Raw genomic sequence first — 21,460 nt, 5'->3', positions numbered from 1 at the left:
AGTACTGTGTCCAGTTTTGGGCCCCACACTACAAGAAGGATGTGGATAAATTGGAAAGAGTCCAGCAAAGGGCAACAAAAATGATTAGGAGTCTGGAACACATGACTTATGAGGAGAGGCTGAGGGAACTGGGATTGTTTAGTCTGCGGAAGAGAAGAATGAGGGGGGATTTGATAGCTGCTTTCAACTACCTGAGAGGTGGTTCCAGAGAGGATGGTTCTAGACTATTCTCAGTGGTAGAAGAGGACAGAACAAGGAGTAATGGTCTCAAGTTGCAGTGGGGGAGGTTTAGGTTGGATAGTAGGAAAAACTTTTTCACTAGGAGGGTGGTGAAACACTGGAATGCATTACCTAGGGAGGTGGTAGAATCTCCTTCCTTAGAAGTTTTTAAGGTCAGGCTTGACAAAGCCCTGGCTGGGATGATTTAATTGGGGATTGGTCCTGCTTTGAGCGGGGGGTTGGACTAGATGACCTCCTGAGGTCCCTTCCAACCCTGATATTCTGTGATTCTATGATTCACACTTAGACCCACTGTTTTATAACTGATACTATGTGAACTCCAGTACACTAAGACTTTCATTTTTTTCTTGCAGTTACTTGTTGCTCTTGCTCTCTATTTCATTTTTTGGTACAGCATCATTTCTTTGTTAAACTTAGTGGTGTATTTTAGCTACCAAGAAACATAGTTGGTTATGATGATATTCTATTCAGCAAAGTTATTCCCATAATTCCTAAAGAAAAACCTTCTTGACAAACACTCAAGTCACAAAGAAGTTTGAACATCTGTATAAGGCCACAAGTAATCTTGGTAATGGCTTTGCATCTGTGTTGTGGCATCCATCTTTCATTCTGAAGCCACGCAACTCCACATGACATACAATTAAATACAGAAAACCAGGTTCAGATGTGCAATCTTTGGTTCCTCAAAACAGTGAACACCACATCTAAGTGTTGTGCTTCATGTTCAGGAGAATGGAAAATCCAGCCAAATGATTATCTAATTTTAGTTTGTGTAGGGAAAACAGTCCCACAAATGCTCTTGGGGACATTACACAATCTGTTCCTTTCCACTAGAAACTAATTATATACTTCAGCACAAATCCTTCCCACTACATCCCTATTCCAAGTCTGGGGGAACTTTCGACAGTAAAACTGGTACAGTTGAACTGGTCAAAAAATGGTGGGGAGGATTTGGGAAGGCTGCATATGGGTGATATTTCTGGGGCTAAGTGCATGCTCCAGTCTTTCCACTCTGACCCCTTTCAGTGGAGCGGGCTTTGGAAGCTACTACAGCCAATAAAATGTTCTAGCATATAGGCAGGAGGATTCCTGCCTAGATTCTTCTTTCTCAGATAATCTCAGTGCCAAGACAAGCTACTGAGACTATGCTGAGAAAAGAGTTCCCTGTAAATGAAGAGTCAGGGTAAATATTGTCTATATTTGGATGCTTAGCACAGAGTATCCCTGTTAATTAAAGTTAGAAAACTTTTTTTTAAAATTGCAGATAATCATCTATATTCTAACTACAATATATGCTCTTTACTCTTATTCTTAAGAGAGTTGATGACTTTTGATGGAGTCATCACCCTTGATGCTATGGGAAAGGAAACAACCACTTATTCCTTCTTGAGTTTTCCAGCCCATACCTCCCTAGAAAACCCTTAGATTAACTTAAAATTAATCTTTACTGTTGTGCACATATCACATCTGCTTCAGAGCACAAAACTGCTCCATATAGATTCCCAAATGCATGGCTGCCCCTTCAAATTCCAAAATGTTTTATTTCTCAGTACTGCTGATATTTATCTAATTCTGACAGTCCCTGTCATGATCAGCCACTTTAACATTACTTTTGGGTATTTAAGGCCATCATAATTACCTAAAAGTCAGTTTGCCCTTAATACTGAGGGTTCTTATCCTCTACCTTACTTTTCAAAACATACAATATGACACCTCTTGCCAACTGACTTTAACAGGAGTTCCAATCTCATATGAAGTATGTCTATGTCTTCTGTAAAACAAACTTTGACCCAACACCTTGTTTCTGAAAGTAACTGTTTCTAGAATTAAGTTTTATTAATTTTATTAAGTGAGCTTCTATATATATAACTTCTCTTTTGAAACACTGCATATTTTGAGCATGCTTTAAGTGATACTTACCTCCAAAAGATAAGGCTCCATTTGATCCAACGTTTTTCCTAGATGTTTATCTGGATCTAAACCTGCCAAGATATATTAAAATATATTTAACAAATACAATAATGAAAGTAATTTAGACATCAAAGTGGACTTTTTTTTTGTAACATTGTCCTTTGGAAGTCAGTTCCTGTATATTTAAAATCATTTTGATCCTAAAGTAAATGTACTGAGCTAGAATTCTCTCACTTATTCTCTTTGGGCAACCAGTTTCCATGCTTGTAAAAAATACGGTTCATTTCCTTTGCACTGTGTCAACTGGAAAATGTATTGTTTTACTGTATGAGTTCATTTCTAAGAAACTTCATCAAGCACAAGGGAATATAGATAACTCAGGTTCATAGTAATAAAATACTACCAGTCTGTGCAAGTTTTATGTTGGTAGATACAGTAGAACATCAGAGTTACAAACACCCCAAGAATGGAGGTTATTCATAACGCTGAAAGGTTGGTAACTCTGAACATTATGGATGTTCTTTCAAAAGTTTACAACTGAACACTGACTTATTACAGCTTTGAAACTTTACTACGAAGAGGAAAAATGCTGCTTTCTCCTTTTTTTCGTAGTTTACTTTTAATATATATTTATTAAATATATTATATTATACATATTTGCTTTTTTTTTGTTGTTTTTTTGTCTTGGCTATTCTGCTGCCTGATTGTGCACTTCTGGTTTCAAATGAGGTGTGTGGTTGACTGGTCAGTTTCTAACTCTGGTGTTTGTAACAGTGAGCTGCTATAAAAAAAACCTAACTCTATAGTTCCCCCATTATTCAGAAGTGACAAATTTGCCAATGCACGCCTACTATTTTCTTTTACGTATGACTTACATATGACAAGCCACATACAGTATGTGTATCTGTATCTCTCTCTCTCTCTCACACACACACACAGCATAAAAGTGGTTTATACTTGCAGTGTCCCTTCAGTTTGGAAGGTGAGGATTCCTTTGTTGCTGCATTTCTTTTTGTATCTTTAAATTTTCTTTTAAGTGTTTCTGACGTTTGTGTGTTTTCCATTTTTCATTTTGACTGAACAGTTATTTTTTCATTGAGGTGTAAATATTGATGATGACCTTCTTTTTGTAAATGAATTCATTTAACTGGCTGCCTTTTCTCCCGTATTAGCTCTTTACCTTTGTGTTTTGTCCACAGAGATATCATTTTAGGCTGTGATATAGTCCGTTCTTGGGAGCACAGCACACAACTGGAGCTAGTCAGTATTTGGATAAAAAATAAACTTCATGCCCAATCGCGCCTCAGAACCTGTTGTATGAGGAAACTTTTCTCCTTCTCAGTCAATACAAAACAAATATCCCACTTAGCTCTGAGGAGGCACTATGCTACTGGAAGTGTCATCTTTCAGCTGAAACTTTAAAAAAAATAGAGGTCCTAACTACTTGAAGTTAATAAAAATCCAGTGGAGATTTTTGAAAGAGGAGGAATGCTGACAAAATTACCACATCTGAATAGTTACATTCTGCCAACTGTACCTAAATTATTCCAATATTTTTCACTGGACATAGTATTCACCCTTATTTCCTAGGCTACATTGTTTCTGCCACCAGAGATGGCTGCATTTCAGGAGCGGATGAAGCAATATCTATAGTATAGCTTGTAAAGCACTTTTGGATCCTTCAATATGAAAGGTTTCAGAGTAGCAGCCGTGTTTGTCTGTATCCGCAAAAAGAAAAGGAGGACTTGTGGCACCTTAGAGACTAACAAATTTATCTGAGCATAAGCTTTCGTGTAGCTCATGAAAGCTTATGCTCAGATAAATTTGTTAGTCTCTAAGGTGCCACAAGTCCTCCTTTTCAATATGAAAGTCACTCTATACATGTAAGATATATTAATTATTATTTTTATTATTATTATTATTACGTTTTTGCTAATTTCAAGTAAACTGCCTGACATTCGAATTTGGTGATAATGGACTTAGTTTATTTAAAATTCTATGAAGCTGAAACAATTTAAATAAGTTAGATTCAAAACATTAAGGAAGATTTTAAACATTTCATTGAAGCACATTGCAAATTCTTTCACAACCTGAGGGAAGTACTTTTAAAACTGCTTAATAGCTAAAATGGAAAAAGTCATTAATTTCTGTATGTCATTAATAGAGTGAAGCTTCATGTTGGTATAGATTTGATAATGTAATCGGCATCTTCAGATAAGATGATATCCAATTATGACTGAGGCTATTGTGAGAATAATTTTAAAATATTTTAATTTTATTCTGGGGGTTATATCTGGCACCGCAAGACAATCTTGGTTCCATTGAAATCAATGCCAAGGCTCCCGCTGATTTCAGTTGCACAGGATCAGGCCACCAGTGCATTACTTTTAAGCATTTGTATCTGGGTTGGAGATTCAGTTATCTGCTATTTAGCCATAGAACAGGAAGAGATTTCTGTATGCTTTATTTGCAAATTCTTTTAGTATTTGTAAATTTTTGATTCATTCTTTTAATTTTCATCAACGAAATACTGTATCTGCTTGTTTGTATTTTTTATGTTAACTATCATTTTTTTCCCCTTTTGTCTAGGTTTGCCTGCTTATTTTGATACTTTAGATCTGGTCACCTGTGCTGGCAGACTGTGTCCATTTTGCATATTTGTATCCTTTATTATTATTTTAGTAATAGGAAACTATACATGTACTATCCAAAATGCATGAATTTATGACAAGAAGATATAGTTCACAATTATGTTACAAATATAGAATATATGACAGGGTTAGGTGTTATAAAGATTTTATCACTACTGTTTTGGAAGGAAATCATTATTCACAAGCGGTACAGCCGTAACTGGTGCAGGTTTTCCAGAAAAAGTGGTAATAAAACTTTATTGCCCCATTCCTTCACATATTTTGTTTATACAATGCATTTGTCTTTTGTTTTCTTAGTGTTTTTGATTTTCCATGAAGTGCTCTAGTAGGAGAAACAATGTTACAGACAGAGCTGAGCAATATCCACAGCGATGCAGAAAGTAAAATTTATACAATGATCATGGAGCTAAGGAGATTATAACGATCACAACCACCATATTTATGTGGTATAAGCAGATGCCTACATATTTCCTATGGACCAGATCCTCATTCCATCATAATCAATCAATAATTTTGAAACGTACAATGATAATGTAGTATGTACACAATCTACAAATAGACCCATACTGTAGAAAGCACACAAGATTAAACCTGCAATATATTCCAAGGCTGTGTTAAAATCTGTAAAAATGCAATGTTGTCACGCTTTCAGTTTCTAAGTATAGCTTCCTCTTATCTAACAACTTCAATTTTTCTTAGGAAAAATATGTATTTCCTTTGCAGTTTCATTCAATTTAGAAGTGATCCTTTCCAATGAAATCTGTATGGGGAGTGGATATAAACTACGGTTTAATAAAGGCCTTAGGAACTAGATGAATTTACAATACCTTCAAAACCAGTCACCTGCAAATTGCGATTCTCTAGTGGTATACATTTAATCAAGGAAAGCTCTCATAATCAGTCAGATGTAATTACCAATCCTGTTTCTATCATCAATGTAATGAACTATCAATATTTATATATAACCATAAATCATAGAACCCAGCTTAACTTTAACTATTTGGTATTTCTTTTTCCTTAAAGAAAGGTATAGATTACTTTAGAGTCTCATAATGATTTAGATTGAAGCAGAAGAAGAATATACTGTAAACCTTTACTACATGTTATTTCATCACATCATACAGATTTTTCCTCAGTGTGACCAGTTCTGAAGAAAGCTGGATGGGTGGATAAACCCACAACTAGGCCCAAACCCTGGATAACTACACAGAATTAAGAAATTAATTAGGAGGAAGAACCCATAATTTGCAGAGCTGACATCTATTTTACTTTACTTGCATGTATCAACGGGAAGCAATTACAATTCAATTAAAATATTCAATTTTATTACTTTACTGACTGACCTTGAAGTTAATGCCTGTTTTATTTAATTGAATCATCTATGAATAAATGTTAACCCTAGAATGTTATGCCCCATTATTTTCAATGCATTTTTCAACTCCCCAATTGAATAATACCAGTTAATTTATTATCTGCTGTCAAGAAAGCACGTGAGGCTTTATTTCTTTGAGACAGTCCAGTATATGATGAGAGAAACTTCATGAAAGATTTGATAATGCTGTTTTTAACAGTGCCCAGTAAAATGAATTGTGTGCTCATCTCAACTTTTGTGGCCAAGAGTTTTACTGTAAAATCAGTATGTGGTAGTACAAATGGTGTAATCACTTTGAGAAGCAATTTCTAGTCTGTCTGTAATTCCTGATAAATTCATTGACAGGAACTGAATACCTGCTTGCATTACTCAGCAAGGACTGCAGAACAATTTTTTGTTAATACCCACTTTGCCCAATGCCACAAGACAACTGCTAGAATTAACTGCAACATTGTAAAAGGATTTATATAGAAACTTACCAAATTTCAATCCTCACACTGTTGTGCATAAAAATGAGTAAAATGTACGGATGACCACTAACAGTTAGGCATTTCAGAAGTGGAAAATCAGAATACATTACATGACTGCAAAATATATTTTAAATTGTCCATTTTGTTCACACACACAAGTATACTATAAAGTCTTAAAATTAAGTCCACACTCTCTTAGGTACATTTTATGATATAATTTTAAAAAAACCTCAAGGCTCTGTTTTCATAACATGATGTTCGCTTTACACAACAGCAAATGTAACAACTCATTATATCTATGAAAACATAGTTTGAAAAAGATCTCCTCTTTTATGCATGTTTTGGAATTTAAGTGACTATATGTTTTTAAATTAAATATTTTAATAGACTAAATCCCCATTTTTCCCTTTATTTCAACAAAGAATAATCCTAAAAGAAAATCAAAGTAAATCTTATTTATTGCTTCCAATGAAGAGTCTGCTGTGCAATTCTTGTAATAAACCACACTGTGACAGATTCTAATCCCAGATGCATGGAATACACTGCGAAAAATTCACCACTGTCCATGCAGCATTACAGATGAATTCACCACTGTCCATGCAGTATTACAGTAACAGATTTTGTAAGAGATACCCCACTGCAAGCTACCCATTCTGACCCACTTTGGTTTTTTCAAATTATAGAAAAGCAATAGGTGCTCCATAGCTAAGGCTGAAACTGATTTCCTTTTCATTGATTGATATTCCAATCCTTCCTATCTGTGTTTCCCCCGCACCCCTCAAAAAAAACATCTCCCTGAAATTTGACATGCTATATCACATTGGGATAAATTTTATCTGGGAAGCTTGGAAAATAGTTTTATAGGTATGGTATTTAAAATTTTCCACTATCATTGCCTTTTGGAAAACATTCCCACATTTTTTTTAATCCATCCTGTTCTCTAAATATCCTTGGTTTGGTTGACCTTGCTGAAAAGTTCCTTTTACTGTTGGGAGGGTTAGTGATAGACTTACCAAGATACAGAAGATAGGGATCATGCTTGTGAGATGAGGTTGGCAGGGAAGGGGTTTACCTTGACTTCATTAGAGAGGGTATCATATGAAAGTTGAGGCAAAAAAGGACATAGAAAAAGTGAGGGAAAATTCATGAGAAGAAAAATAATCTCTCTCGCCATCTCTTTTCAGTCCATGAAGAAAACAGCCCAGTGAGGTTGAACTGGGAAACTAACCATCTAGCTTACACAGAAGAATGGATGGGGAACAAAAGACTGGGAGGGCCACATGAAAGGGTGATATGGAACTGTTCTCCTCATACTTCAAATGAAGGATCATGGGACTAGTCCTTCAAAATATGTATGACACATTCTGGACTTGACCTTGCTCTCATTCAAGTCAACAGAAAAATTCCCACTGGTTTTAATGGAGCAGAATGAAGCCTTTAGTAAACAATATAAAACCAATTAGCGTATCTCCAACAGAATATTTCCATTTCCAAACAAAACAATAAGGTAAGAACATAAGAATGGCCATAATGGATCAGACCAAAGGTCCATCGAGCCCAATATTCAGTTTTCCAATGGTGGCCAATGCCAGGAGCCCCAGAAGGAATGAACAGAACATGTAATCATCAAGCGATCCATCCCCTCACCCATTCCCAGGTTCTGGCAAACAGAGGCCAGGAACACCATCCCTGTCCATCCTGGGTAATTGCCATTGATGGACCTATCCTCCATGAACTTATCAAGTTCTTTATTGAACCCTGTTATAGTTTTCATCTTCACAACATCCTCTGGCAAGGAGTTCCACAGGTTGACAGTGCATTGCGTGAAAAAATACTTCCTTTTGTTTGTTTTAAACCTGCTGCCTAGTCATTTCATTTGGTGACCCCTAGTTCTTGTGTTATGAGAAGGTGTAAATAGCACTTCCTTATTTACTTTCTCCACACCAGTTATGATTTTATAGACTTCTATCATATCCTCACTTAGCTGTCTCTTTTCCAAGCTGAAAAGTCCTAGTCTTTTTAATCTCTCCTCATATGGCAGCCGTTCCATACCCCTAATCATTTTTGTTGCTCTTTTCTGGACCTTTTCCAATTCCAATACATCTTTTTGAGATGGGGCGACCACATCTACACGCAGTATTCAAGATGTGGGTGTACCATGGATTTATACAGAGGCAATATGATATTTTCTGTCTTATTATCTATTCCTTTCTTAATGATTCCCAACATTCCGTTCGCTTTTTTGACTGCCGTTGCACACTGAGTGGATGTTTTCAGAGAACTATCCACAATGACTCTAAGATCTCTTTCTTGAGTGGTAACAGCCAATTTAGACCCCGTCATTTTATATATAGATAAAGTTAACATTAGTTGGGTGGTATAATTTGGGCAAGTTGATATATAATGAAAGACTGTGTAACAATGGCGAGTGGGATGGATTCCCTGACATTTCATTTCCAAAAATAAAACTTTTTTAAAACTTTGAATATTTGTAAATATATATAAAGAGGGAAGGTGCAAGAATATGTTAGCTCCATTAAATATATCTTCCACCTTGATTCTTTTTTAATTATTGTATAATATAGTTTAATAAACTTAATTTGACTGTGTTTTTCTACCGGATAACATACCCAGTGTTAGAATTATGCCAAGGCTGAATGTAGAAATTCAAGAACCCTTCTAATGACAGGTGGTCAAGCTAAATGTAACTGTCCTCTTCCAGGCCAGTTTTGGTTTATACTTTCCAGGTTAATCCAGTTCTAAAGAAGCTTTTCAAAAGTTAATCAAATATTTCTAAACTAGGATAAAATCTGATCTCATCAAATTTCAGAATTCTAGCTGGGAAAAGATCCTAAAACTCTTCATATTAACAGACTGAATTTTCTCTATAGTCTCTAATGAGTCTTTGGAACATCAAAGCTAATTTTGTTCCAATTAAATCCAGGATTTCAAAGCCAATTTAGCCTGATCAGGTAGGTAAAGGAAACCTCTCTAGAAAGTGTAACTCTGAAGAAATTTTTGATTGTTTCATCAACTGACAAAACAACATTTTTTCAGGCAAATATTTTTTAAAGCGTTACATTTTGTATGGTTTAGAAAAAGGTTGTGGGGAAATTTTATTTAGTAGTGGGTAACTGTGTATGTCATCCATTTCCTGTGCTCCCATAACTCAAAACAAAATCCAATACAGTACATGCTGCAGCTCATCAAGAAGCAGGTTGGGAAAATATGGTTAACACAAAAACTTGTATATCGGTAGGCTCTAATCAGTTTTACTCAGTCATCACAAAAGCTGACTAAAACCTTAAAAGAATTTCTGACTGGTGGGGCTGGTAATACTACTTATTATTAAGATTGTCTGACATTTCTCATTATAAGACTCTGTTTTCAGATGTTTATAACTTTGGCAACCTTTAACTGTTTGGCAAGGACTCCATGCTGGGCGTCTGCCTCAATCTGAGGGTTTTTTCCTGAAATTTCAGCCAAAACAGTTTCTAAATGTCATAGAACAAGGTTGGGAAAAATTAAGTAATTTTCCCTACATTAAAAAATTCTGTCATTCTTTTCTTTGAACAGTTCTAGTGCCCTCATGCCTTGGAGCAGTGATTTTAAATTTGGCAAGGGAGAGGCCACTGTATCAGAGACATGCCTTTTGCCAGCTTTGTGAAAATTCATCCAAATCTGGCCAATTTATAAGCTTTTCAAAAGTCACAATTTCCACATACTCGGTAGAAAATTCTTCAATTTTAGCAATTAAAATCTGCAAAGATTTCACTGACCACGCTCAAGCCCCTCTGAGCTCCTAGTGCTGACCAGACTGTGCATGTGTCATCTCCAGAGACCAACTGTTCATGTCTTTCAGAGTAATAACTGCTCTGTGCTGGGCAATGAAACTGAGAGCAGTGAGCCTGTATTTTCTGTGCTTTCAATGACGACACCAGGAGTAGGAAGCTCCCTGATTTGAACACAGAGAGAAGGGAAAGGAGTAGATTTGGACTCTATCAAGACTGGGACTGGAAAGGGTGGCAAGGGAGTAAAACTGGGACTGGCTGGGCAAGGAGACTGGGACTAAAGCTGGGAAGGGGGTGAGAGGAAGTTGGGAATATTTGGGCAAGGATACCGGGACTTTAAGGGGGGAGGCTGGAACTGGGAGCCAGTGAGGCAAACAGACATGGGCGGCTGTAAGCTAGCTGTCTGGGGGGGAACAGAGGGTCCCACACTGAGACTGGATGAGAAAACTGGGGGATGGAGGGAGACTGGGACTGGCTGTACAAGGAGATTAGGCCCTGGAACCAGTGAGGGGAGGGGATGGGGGAAGGGTAGAGATATCTGACAAGGATATAGGGCGTGGGAGGCAAAATGACACTGGCTATGAAACAAGACTGAGACAATAAGCCATGGAGGTGGGAGACTGGGGTATGGGAAGACAGAGATAGGACTGAAAGCTGACAGATGCAACAATAAGCTGTGAGGGGGAAACAGGAATTGGCTGAGTAAGGAGACTGGGACTCAGTAGGCAAGAACAATGGGATTGAGACACAGAGTCAAGTGGCAGAAGTTTGTGTGGTGGATTTATAGATTCCAGTCCCGCTGATGAACCATGTAGGTGTCAATATGATGCCACAATTTCTGTGTTTTTTCTTGTTTGCTTTTTTTATAAACCTAAGAAACAACACACACAAAACTGCATTATCACAAGAACATTATTTAGTCAAGAGCTCAAAAGTTAGGTTATGCCAGAATTAACGTTGCTTTGGTGTGTATGGTATAGACTTTAATTACATGATCACATACTGTTTTTTCCACAGACCCGCTGCCTCATTCAGAGCACAGGATGGACTTGCTCTAAGGATGAATGAGGGTTTTGTTGTCTACTGGCCCCTTGGCTCATTTGTTGCAGAAGCTGAAATGTGTGTAGTGAATAAGGCAGAGAACAGCAGAAAGAGAAAGAACATTTTCATGGTTAAAGTAATTTAATGCTGCCCTGGAGAACTGGATGCTCTCTCTGCTTCTGCCACAGAGTTCCTGTGTGATGCTCGGCAAGTCAGTTAAACCAGATTCTTTACAGGGAGTCACTAATGGAGTGTTCCTCGGTTTCTTGGTGCCTGAGTTGGAGCCTGGGGTCTGATTTGCAAAAGTGCTAAGCACTCAACTGCAACTGAAGTCAAAGGAAACTAGCTGAACTTATAAAGTGCTATATAATGCTAAGTATTCTGAAAAATCGGGTCATAGGTGTCTCAAATACGACATCCAAAATTAATGGATACTTTTGACTTTAGAGTGCCTCAGTTCCAGATCTGCAAAACTGGAATAATGCCACCCTCTCACCTCCTAGGGGTGTTGGGAAAATAAATTAATAGATGTTTGTGAAGCATTCAGATACCATAGTGACGAGCACCATAGAAAAACCCAGTAAATTAATAATTCTGTCTTCAGAGTATGGTTCAATATATAAACCTTGGGGTCACACATTGAACAATTAGGATAAACAAAATATTGAATAGCTGCTCATTAAGAGACTCCATCCTGTGCACAGAATGAAGCAAGGGTCTTGTGGAAAAAACATAATCATGTAATTAAAGCATTTATCATAATGCACAAGGGACAGAATTAAGATGGAACAGGTAGCCTTAATTCTGACATTTCCTAACTTTTGAACATTTGCCTTTGCAACCTGAATATTCTTTTAACATATTTTTGTGTGTGTAATATTATATTATCGACAGCACAGGTAGTGCAGTTTATAGTTAAAGAGGCCCAAAAGTTTCCATTATAAGGCTTTGCTTTCAGTTGCTTGTAACAGCCAAACTTTAACTATTTGTGCTGAAAATTTCCTTATCAACTGCCTGGCTCAGTCCGAACTATATTTGGGGAAGTTTAAGCTAAAATAGTTCAACCATTTTTGAAAATGAGATTAGGGGAAAATATGCTGTTTTACCCACATTAAAAAAATTTTTACAATTGTTTCACTGAGAAGCTCTAGCATCTCTATACTTTAGAGCAGGAACTTAAAATTTGGCAGGGGTAAGGGGAGTAGATGTTACCCAACTGTTAAGGATGTTCCTTTTACTATCCCTATGAAAACTCACCCAAATTATAAACCTGTGAAAAACTGCAGTTTGCATATGCTTAGTAGAGACTTTGTTAGAGTTTGGCAGATAAATTCTCTGAAGATACAAACTGCTCAGAGGTGTTCCATCCCCTCACAGAGTATATGTACCAACTGGACTGTGCGTGCACCATCTTCACAGAGACACTGAACATGCTCCAGGCTAGTATTGCAGGGGCTGTGAGCAGGACTTCCCCTACAATTCCTCCTTCCAGCAGCCAGGGGTTGTTGAGGTGCTAGACACCAGAATTGGGAAGAGGGAGACTGTATATGTATCAGATGCCTTTGTTTTACCCATCTCCGCCTAAGAGTTGGCAATGCCTCTAGTAAAATATCTACAGACAGACACTGTGTGACCAGGAGGTCTCTGCTACCTGTCTCCAGAATACAGGTCAATATTTGGTTTCAGAGTAGCAGCAGTGTTAGTCTGTATCCGCAAAAAGAAAAGGAGTACTTGTGGCACCTTAGAGACTAACAAATTTATTTGTCTCTCTATTAACATAGGCCAATAATTAAAAAAAATAGGAACCAAAAGTCAAGTTACTAAATCTATATTTAAGCACCTAAAATAAGTGAGCTGACTTTCCCAAGTGCTGAGCACACAGTAACTCCCACTGAGGCACAAATGGTCAACTAAAAAAACCCAAGGTGTGGAATGAAATGAAGTCTACTAACTTTTTGGTATAAGGTTGTTTGGCTACTCTCCTCCATTAACCCTTCCACCTTCCCCAGTAACCATCTCTCTTCCTGACTGTCCTTAACCTTCTCAATCTCTTTTGACTCAATCTTCTCACAATTAAAGCACGTTCTGATCTATCCCATCCTCAAAAGCCTTTCCTAGTCCCCAACAGTATCCTCTCCCAGATACTGCCTCCCTTCACTTCCAAACTCATCTACAACTGCTATCTCAAGTGCCTCTCCTCCAACTTCATCCCAGATCCCTTCTAGTACTGCCTCTTTCTCATCACATCATCCTTGAATCCCTTGCTAGCTCTGACTGTGTTTTTGTCTCCTGCTCCCGCAACCACCTTCTCGTTTTCCATGCTGAGCCCTATGTAAGGAATGGGAATATCTGTGCAATAGGGCAAAATGGCTCCTGGTGCCTCAAGAGCCATGACCCCTCTGATAGCACAGGACAACAAGTGACAGAGAACTAGCTTTCTTTTTTGTTATTGTTAAATAATGTGAGTTGTATGGTTACCTGAATTCAGCCCATATATGCATTAAGGAAACATGTCTGAAGCAAAAAGGTCAAATACATTTACATTCCATAGGGTTTGAGCAAATTATGGAAGCTTTGCTCAAAAATGTAATTATTATAGTATGTGCTGGTTAGGAAACAAACAAGATTTTTAAGGAGAAAAAAAAAAAAGGAGTAACATGATAGCCATTCCTAAAGTGCATGCCAGGCATCCACTTGACTTACCATTGTGTCAAAGGTACAAATAATACAATAATACAAACGAGTTACAAGTCTTCAGATTTGTGCGCAAGAAAGTCATTTAGGCTAACTTTATTGAAGAAGGGTCTTTTTAAAAGATGTTTAAAGGCCATTGTTGAGAATGTCTTATCTTATTTCCAAGAGAATAGTTAATCATTAAATTCTTGTACTGGGTGATAGATAAGAAAATTATTTGCCATTTTATCTTCTATTTAAAATTATGATAAACGAAAGCAGTCTTTTTCCCATTAGTAAAAACAAATGACATTGAAAGTAAAGGCTGTGAATGTTGTCAGAAACTCTATTAAAGTTCCGGTGACTACCTCAGAAAAAGCAATGAAAAAACAACTTAAAATAAGCTTAACTGGCTAAAAAAGAATATCCTGTTCTTTAGTTTTAATATAATGTGAAAAAGGTTTGTATTTACAGTGCAGTATGGAGGACTATGAAGGGGATCTTATATTGATTTCTTATCTGTTCCCCTTCTCCTCCTCTTTCCTTTTGTTTGTTAACGCTCACCTGTCAAATCATGTCTTTAAATTGTCTGGGAAAATCAGACTGCAAATTTTTAGGGGAAGAGACAGTCTTCCTCTGTGTTCTGATAGCACCTAGCATGAAGCCACTCCCCTCAATCCTGATTCAGGGAATAGATTTTCAAAACTACTCAGAAATGACAACTGGAGTACAATTTTTAAAAGAACCCCATTCCCATTTAACTAAATGAGGCAGATTTTCAAAAATAGCTCAACAGCCAGAAGCTCTCACTTATGTACCTAAATGGGAGCTATTGGGTGTTGAGGTCTTCCCTAGAGACTTTGGGTAAAAATCCTAGTTCCTCTGAAGTCAATGGGAGTTTTGTCATTGACTTCAATGGAGCCAGGATTGCCTTTCATGCAATACTGCAATGGAAATAAATAATCAATATTCTCTGCTTCCATTATTCCCAAACAAATAAAGAGTTACAATATATTTTCTTTTATACGGTCTAATAAAAGGACTAGGATTTAGAAATATTATTTACCATGGGAAGCAGAGAGACTTGCCTTCTTAGCTGAATGCTTCTATTATTTGACCTAACGATTACAATTTATTATTCAGAGGTTCAATCTTACAATGGATAATTATTACATTGTAAGAGAACAGGAAGGAACTGCAATGTATAAATTGACTGAAGTAATACATATTAATCCCATAAAAGCTAGAAATTTTGGCTTTGCAAGTCTGATTTTGATGAAAATATTGAATAAGCCATTTTTTCTTGGATCCTCAAGCAAACAATCTGTACTAGTCCTTAATAAAATGCACTGAAGATTAATAGACTTTCAGAAGATTATTGTTAAAATATTGGGAAAAGCTAACAGCTCTGAAGTTAAGTCAATTTAATTGTAAATAAGACATTAAAATAATTCAAATGATATAGACAAAACTCAAATTTATCATTAAGTTATTTAATATATCATTGTAGTTAGGGCTTACAGATAACATTTGACTTGGGTCATATAAACTAGTCTACCAAAGTGGTCTGTAATCAGACTAAATATAAATGTTATCTTCATATTATCCTTGATGTTGAGAAATCATTATAGATCATATTGGGAGGTGGGGGAAATCCCCAAAGATGTATTCTCCCGACTGCTCTGGAGTGGAAGTAAACTATCACAGGGGCATCTAATATGCTGCCCAATGTGCAGGCGTAACTAATTTAGTTTAGGACCTGTTGCAGATGGGATCTTAAGTTAACTTGAGAAATCATATTATATGCACAGAAGTGGAATCATTTAGGTACAGATTCTGACACAGTTACTCAAGCTGAATAGTACCTTAACCCACAAATGACCTAACTGAAGTCTAGTCTGAGTGAGGGCATCAAAATCAGGCCTTTCATGATTATGCTGATGCTTTATTATGCTCTTTCATCTGCTTCCTTTGGACAATTGATATAACAGGATCTTGTGGTAAAGGTGCCTGTATGATAAAGGTAGCTATTACCAGCTATTTTTCAGCTAACCTGTATCATTTTAATTTGCTAAAGTTACAGTTCAAGTGGAAATACTTTCAGGAAAAGCTCATCACAGTTACAGCTTTGTAGGCAGCTCTGGGCAACACCAAGAGGATGCTGGAGATAAATATGTTTAAACATTTTTCTGCTATTCCTAGTCAAATCTGCTGCAGAGTTATTGGGTGTTTATCTCCTATTATTGGCACCTCTGAAATATACTCACTTTAAGTTTTGGCCTTGGGACAAACTGAAACTGACTAACATATAACAGAAGGGATATGAAGATACATTAAGTATGGAGCTGTAACAATGTTCCTGTTGCACATAAGTGAAAGTACTTGGTCTCCCATCATTTGAAGCAGCACACTATTCCAAGATGGAAAACTCTTGCTGCTGGCAAGGCTAACTATTTGTAAAGGTGGATTTAAGGAAATGTACTAAATTAATGCTCATTTACTTGTATAATTATGTGCTGTCTACATAAACCGACAGACTTTTACCTTTCCAATATTAGCACTAAGTTAATGGAAAACAGGACACGGGAGGGTGTGTGGGCATGCCAATGCTGATGAATGTCAAGCTCAAGTTACCTGACTTGCTTGTTGTTTTAACATCTGTACAGTATACCATCTAATGCATCACCTCTCAGACTTTTAAATCTGTTATTTTAAATACATTCACAGCAATTTGGCTTAAAAGCGCCTTTGATTATTAAAATAAAAGGCAAGTAGGTAACCTGTATCTTTAGCTTCTTTGCCACCTGATATGTTAAACAGCCTTCATACCTTAAACTTACTTTAATAAAGCATGCAATTATTAAAGCATTGCAGAATGGCCCCAGAGCACACAAGCTCCATTAAATTTGCTTATATCTAATTATGACTGCCTGAGGCAGGTGAGAAATTGAGTCTGATACGATCTTTCTTTTTACCTTAACCAAAAAAAAAAATAAAGGCAGCAGTGATTTTCTATCTAATTACTATCTACAACTATTTACGGTATTTTCTCCTTAAATGAACACTCCACAAAGCATTCTTTGTGCAGTAACCAGTCAATTCTAACTTTTTAAAAGCGTCTGAGATACAAAAGACAAGTTTATCTTGCTTCAAGGATGATACAGGTCACCAACGATGTCACCCCAAAGTCACTTTCTGAATCACTCAGGTCTTACCACTTTTTAAATGGATTTTGGTTTAAAAACTAAAAATTATTTTGGTTCTAAACAATTTGTAAGAAGTACTAAATTGTCATACAGTTCAAGAGAGCTGCTTATGAGCAAAGCAAATGAAACAAAGTTCAGTTGGTGACATACAATTACTTAGTTCTGAAAAAGCATATTAGTTAATCTTACTCTTCTATCTCACACTGAGATGTTAAGTGCTGTAAAAATATAAGCAACATCCCTTCTCTGTTTGCTGTGCATGAGCTGGAAACTTTCTTTCTTTTAAATAAAAGATCTTGAGCTTTTTTCTTTATTTAAAGATGGGTTGGTGGGAGGAAGTGAGGCAGTTAATTCCTATAGATTGTACCTGATCACCCCCACCAGAGGAGAAAATGGTATTAAAAATCATAGAATCATAGAATATCGGGGTTGGAAGGGACCTCAGGAGGTCATCTAGTCCAACCCCCTGCTCAAAGCAGGACCAATCCCCAATTTTTGCCCCAGATCCCTAAATGACCCCTCAAGAATTGAACTCACAACCCTGGCGTTAGCAGGCCAATGCTCAAACCACTGAGCTCTCCCTCCCCCAAATTGGGAACATCTCATGTAAACTGAGAGTGAATGACAAAGTTTTGTGTTTCTAGTCATTTTAATAATGCTAACAGCACTGAAAGATCCACTGAGAACAATGAAATGAGACCATACTAGTAAGTGCTGTAAAACTAAAGAGTTGTGACAAGGGAACCCAGCTGGAGCTGAAATGACTTCAACAAGGAAAATGAATAAATAAAAATATATTTTTTTAGAGTGATAGTAGTTTCAAGCCAGGATATGAACAAACAACTAAAGGTACTCCACATAACTCTTAAACAATAGTACACCACAATATTACCCCTTTATTTTTAAAAAGGGTATTTAAGGCAGTAGAAAAAGGCATTAGATACAATGTGAAAGTGTCACATCTATGCTGAATGTAAGACCTGTCACATGCCAAGGTTATTCGACACAATTTATCAGATATATATTTTTATCCACCCATGTAGAACTGACTCTTTTCTATTATACTAGCCATTCTTTGGTCTAATGACCCACAAAACCCTAGTGACCCCAAAAGAAAAAGGGGTTTTTGTCAGTTTTATTCTTAAACCCTAATCTGATACTTTTACATGAAAAACTGCTTAGAGTCCTGTAATTTGGAAATGATGTATTGTGCCATTAATAAGGTTCTCATCTGCTTCTGTATGGTTACAGAACACGTGCCACTCAATAAAGCTTTCTTTAATAGTCCACTTGGGTATATCTTTTGTCTTTGCAAACATTCAGGTCATCTTTTGTAATAGCTTGCTTCAATATAAAAGTCACACTTCAAACCATTGCCAATGAAAGTCAAAAGATATGTTGATTTTGAGCTCCGATTTACTCAAACAACTAAACTATAACTCTCATTCTTTAAAAAAATATCAGTGACATCACCTAGTGTGTGCTATCAGTTTCACAAATTTAAAGATTGCTGTTATACAAGTTCTTTGAGTCCCAACATAATTACATCATGTTGGATGTTAACTTGTTAATTCTTCGTTAAATCTTTTTGTGATATTTTATAATTCTGAACCCATCTCTAGCCATCAATTTGTATTCCCTTTGAATGACCGTACTGCGGACCATTGCATTATATATGTAGGTATACTGGGGGGGAAAACAACTGAAGGAATTTAATGACTAAGCTACAAAAATCTATTGTGTATATTATGTATTATTCATAGGTTCCATTAATTGTTCAGACATACTGTCATATTCTGGCAATACTCATTTTAAAATCTATCCTTCTTCACCTCTTCATATTACTGTTTTTCACCTTAAATTACAAAACAGAGTTTTTGTTTTCTTTTTCCTTGCTGTGCTTTTGCAGTTGCTAATTAATAAATTAAGTTTACCAAAGTGTTAACATACAGCACTGTTTATAATCTGGATACCTACCAAAAGCTGCTACTTTTATGATGAGGGCTTGAATGTTAGATGATATCATTTCTTTGAGCAAAGCTTCCTGGTTTTGACGCCAAAGGTAAGCTAAAGGCTGCAGATTAAGCCTCTTACACCTATTTAAAAGAAAAATAAAGACAAATCATTGGGTAAATTCCAATATTATGCTCTTTTACACAATTGTTCAACAATAATTGTAACATTTCTTGGGTGTCCTACTATTAAACATGTATGTTTTCTAAACCTTCAATATTTTACTATAATGAATGTATTAAAAACATGTTATCTTTTATAAAGTACAGTGTATATGTGCACTATATGAAAAAAGAAAACTAAACATTCTGATTTTAATTGTACCTGTACAAATCACTGATGTTAATCATGTTACACTGGTAAAATAAGTATAAACAAGGAGAAAATTAAGCCCCAAAATTTCATATACATAACTCCATATAAATGCAGAAGATGGTATATTTCTGTCCACAATATTAAGGTCAACGTTGCTTAAAGTGGAATGCACAGAGCAGATAGCCACTGCATACTCTGGGGATCAACTGGATTGCCACATATGGAATGAGTATAGAATCTGTAAGAGAGATACAAAATACCAACCCAAGAAGACTAGTTTCACCTGCTGTACTTACACTTGTAAATGTTGGTTTGACTATGCTCTTTAAATTGCATTAATATTTATCACATTAGACGATCACTAATTCACACTACTGATAGTGAGAGACCAACTGCAAATTAGCAAATTTTGTGAATTAGTGAGAAAGTAGATAAAAACAAAAATAAAGCAAGGGGACTTTGTCCATTAAGGCCCAAACCCTGCAAACACAAACAAGTGGATAGCCTTACTCAAATGAGCAGTCCTATTAAAACAATGCTCAAATTACATGCAAAATAGACTTATTTGAAGTGAGCTGTAGCTCACGAAAGCTCATGCTCAAATAAATTGGTTAGTCTCTAAGGTGCCACAAGTACTCCTTTTCTTTTTGAAAATAGACTTATTTTGTCAATTATCATTGTTTCAATTATTTAACACGTGATAGCGTATTAGAAGAATTAACATTATTTTTAAATGTGCCTAGAATTGGGGACCTGAAGAAAAGCTCTTTGTAACTCAAAACTTTGTCTGTTTCAACAACAGAATTTGGTTTACACTCATGTTAAGGTTTATACTCTTCTCCTTCCAAAGCACCAAGAGTTTTATTTGCAAATAGACTTTTTAAAAGCCCAACAAAGCACAAAAAGTCTTGAGCATGTTGCTAGGGTGTGCATATTTGCAAGTGTATCTTATACAATCAATTTTTGTTGAAACTCTCAGAAGAAGGAGTACGGTACACCCACATTAAACGAATCTTCCCAATACAAATGAGAAATGCAAGTTGCTGCTTAATGATTTTTTAAAATTATTAAACAAACTCCTTCTGTGACAGACTGGGATCTTTGGTAAGTTTTGGCTTGTCTTCAAAAGGAAGTAATGGCAGTACAGCCAATATCAGGTGTCTCATCTCTTTTATTAATTGAAAAAGATATGGTGCTTTTCCTATTAACGCCTGATCATCTTTCAGGAGATGCTAGATTTAGCTGGTTTTCGGGAAAGTATGATGATTCAGTGGATGAGCTTTGTATAGTCTACAATATTTCTTTGTTTTCAGATTCTTGTGGGTCAAAATTATATTTATTATGACTCTGGTCATTTTTATTTCCTGTCCTTAATGTAAATTTCAGTTGAAAAATGTCAACTGGTAACCACCAGATTATTTTGGTCAATTCTACATTTTGGAATTGAGCAGTGACTCTATTGTTCCCTTGGACTACTGGATCCTCCAGCTGAAGCTGAGAAAGGTCAGTGGAAGTAAATGGACCAATACCTCTCCCATTATATCAATGCCAAAATTCTCAATAATTTCAATGGATCCAGGATTAGACAAAAAGAAGCCTGTAGAATCCATCAAATCCATCTACTATCATTTCACTACTAGTATACATGCAAGATATACATACAGAGAAAAAAGCACAGTGCTTTCGGTTAGTATGTTTTACAAATCAGGTATCTTAGAATATGGAATAAAAACACCTGTTTCTGTTTTATACTACAGACTTTTTGTTGGTTTTGTGC

General features: G+C 36.3%; 1 protein-coding gene across 7 annotated transcripts in view; it reads right to left on the bottom strand.

The window, feature by feature from the left end:
- Positions 1-21,460, bottom strand: part of DPH6 (diphthamine biosynthesis 6) — a 376,392-nt gene that overhangs the window by 245,351 nt on the left and 109,581 nt on the right. For all 7 annotated transcript variants that reach the window (XM_048854100.2, XM_048854094.2, XM_048854095.2 and 4 more), the window contains 2 exons: positions 19,333-19,451; positions 2,161-2,222 (listed from right to left, as the gene is read on the bottom strand). In XM_048854100.2, the coding sequence (XP_048710057.1) occupies positions 2,161-2,222; positions 19,333-19,451 (181 nt within the window). The remainder of the gene's footprint in view (positions 1-2,160; positions 2,223-19,332; positions 19,452-21,460) is intronic.

This window comes from Caretta caretta, chromosome 6 (genome assembly GCF_965140235.1).
Source record: "Caretta caretta isolate rCarCar2 chromosome 6, rCarCar1.hap1, whole genome shotgun sequence".
Classification (NCBI taxonomy): Eukaryota; Metazoa; Chordata; order Testudines; family Cheloniidae; genus Caretta; species Caretta caretta.
Note: the sequence above shows the minus strand (reverse complement) of the source record. Positions and strands in the feature narration are given on the sequence as shown.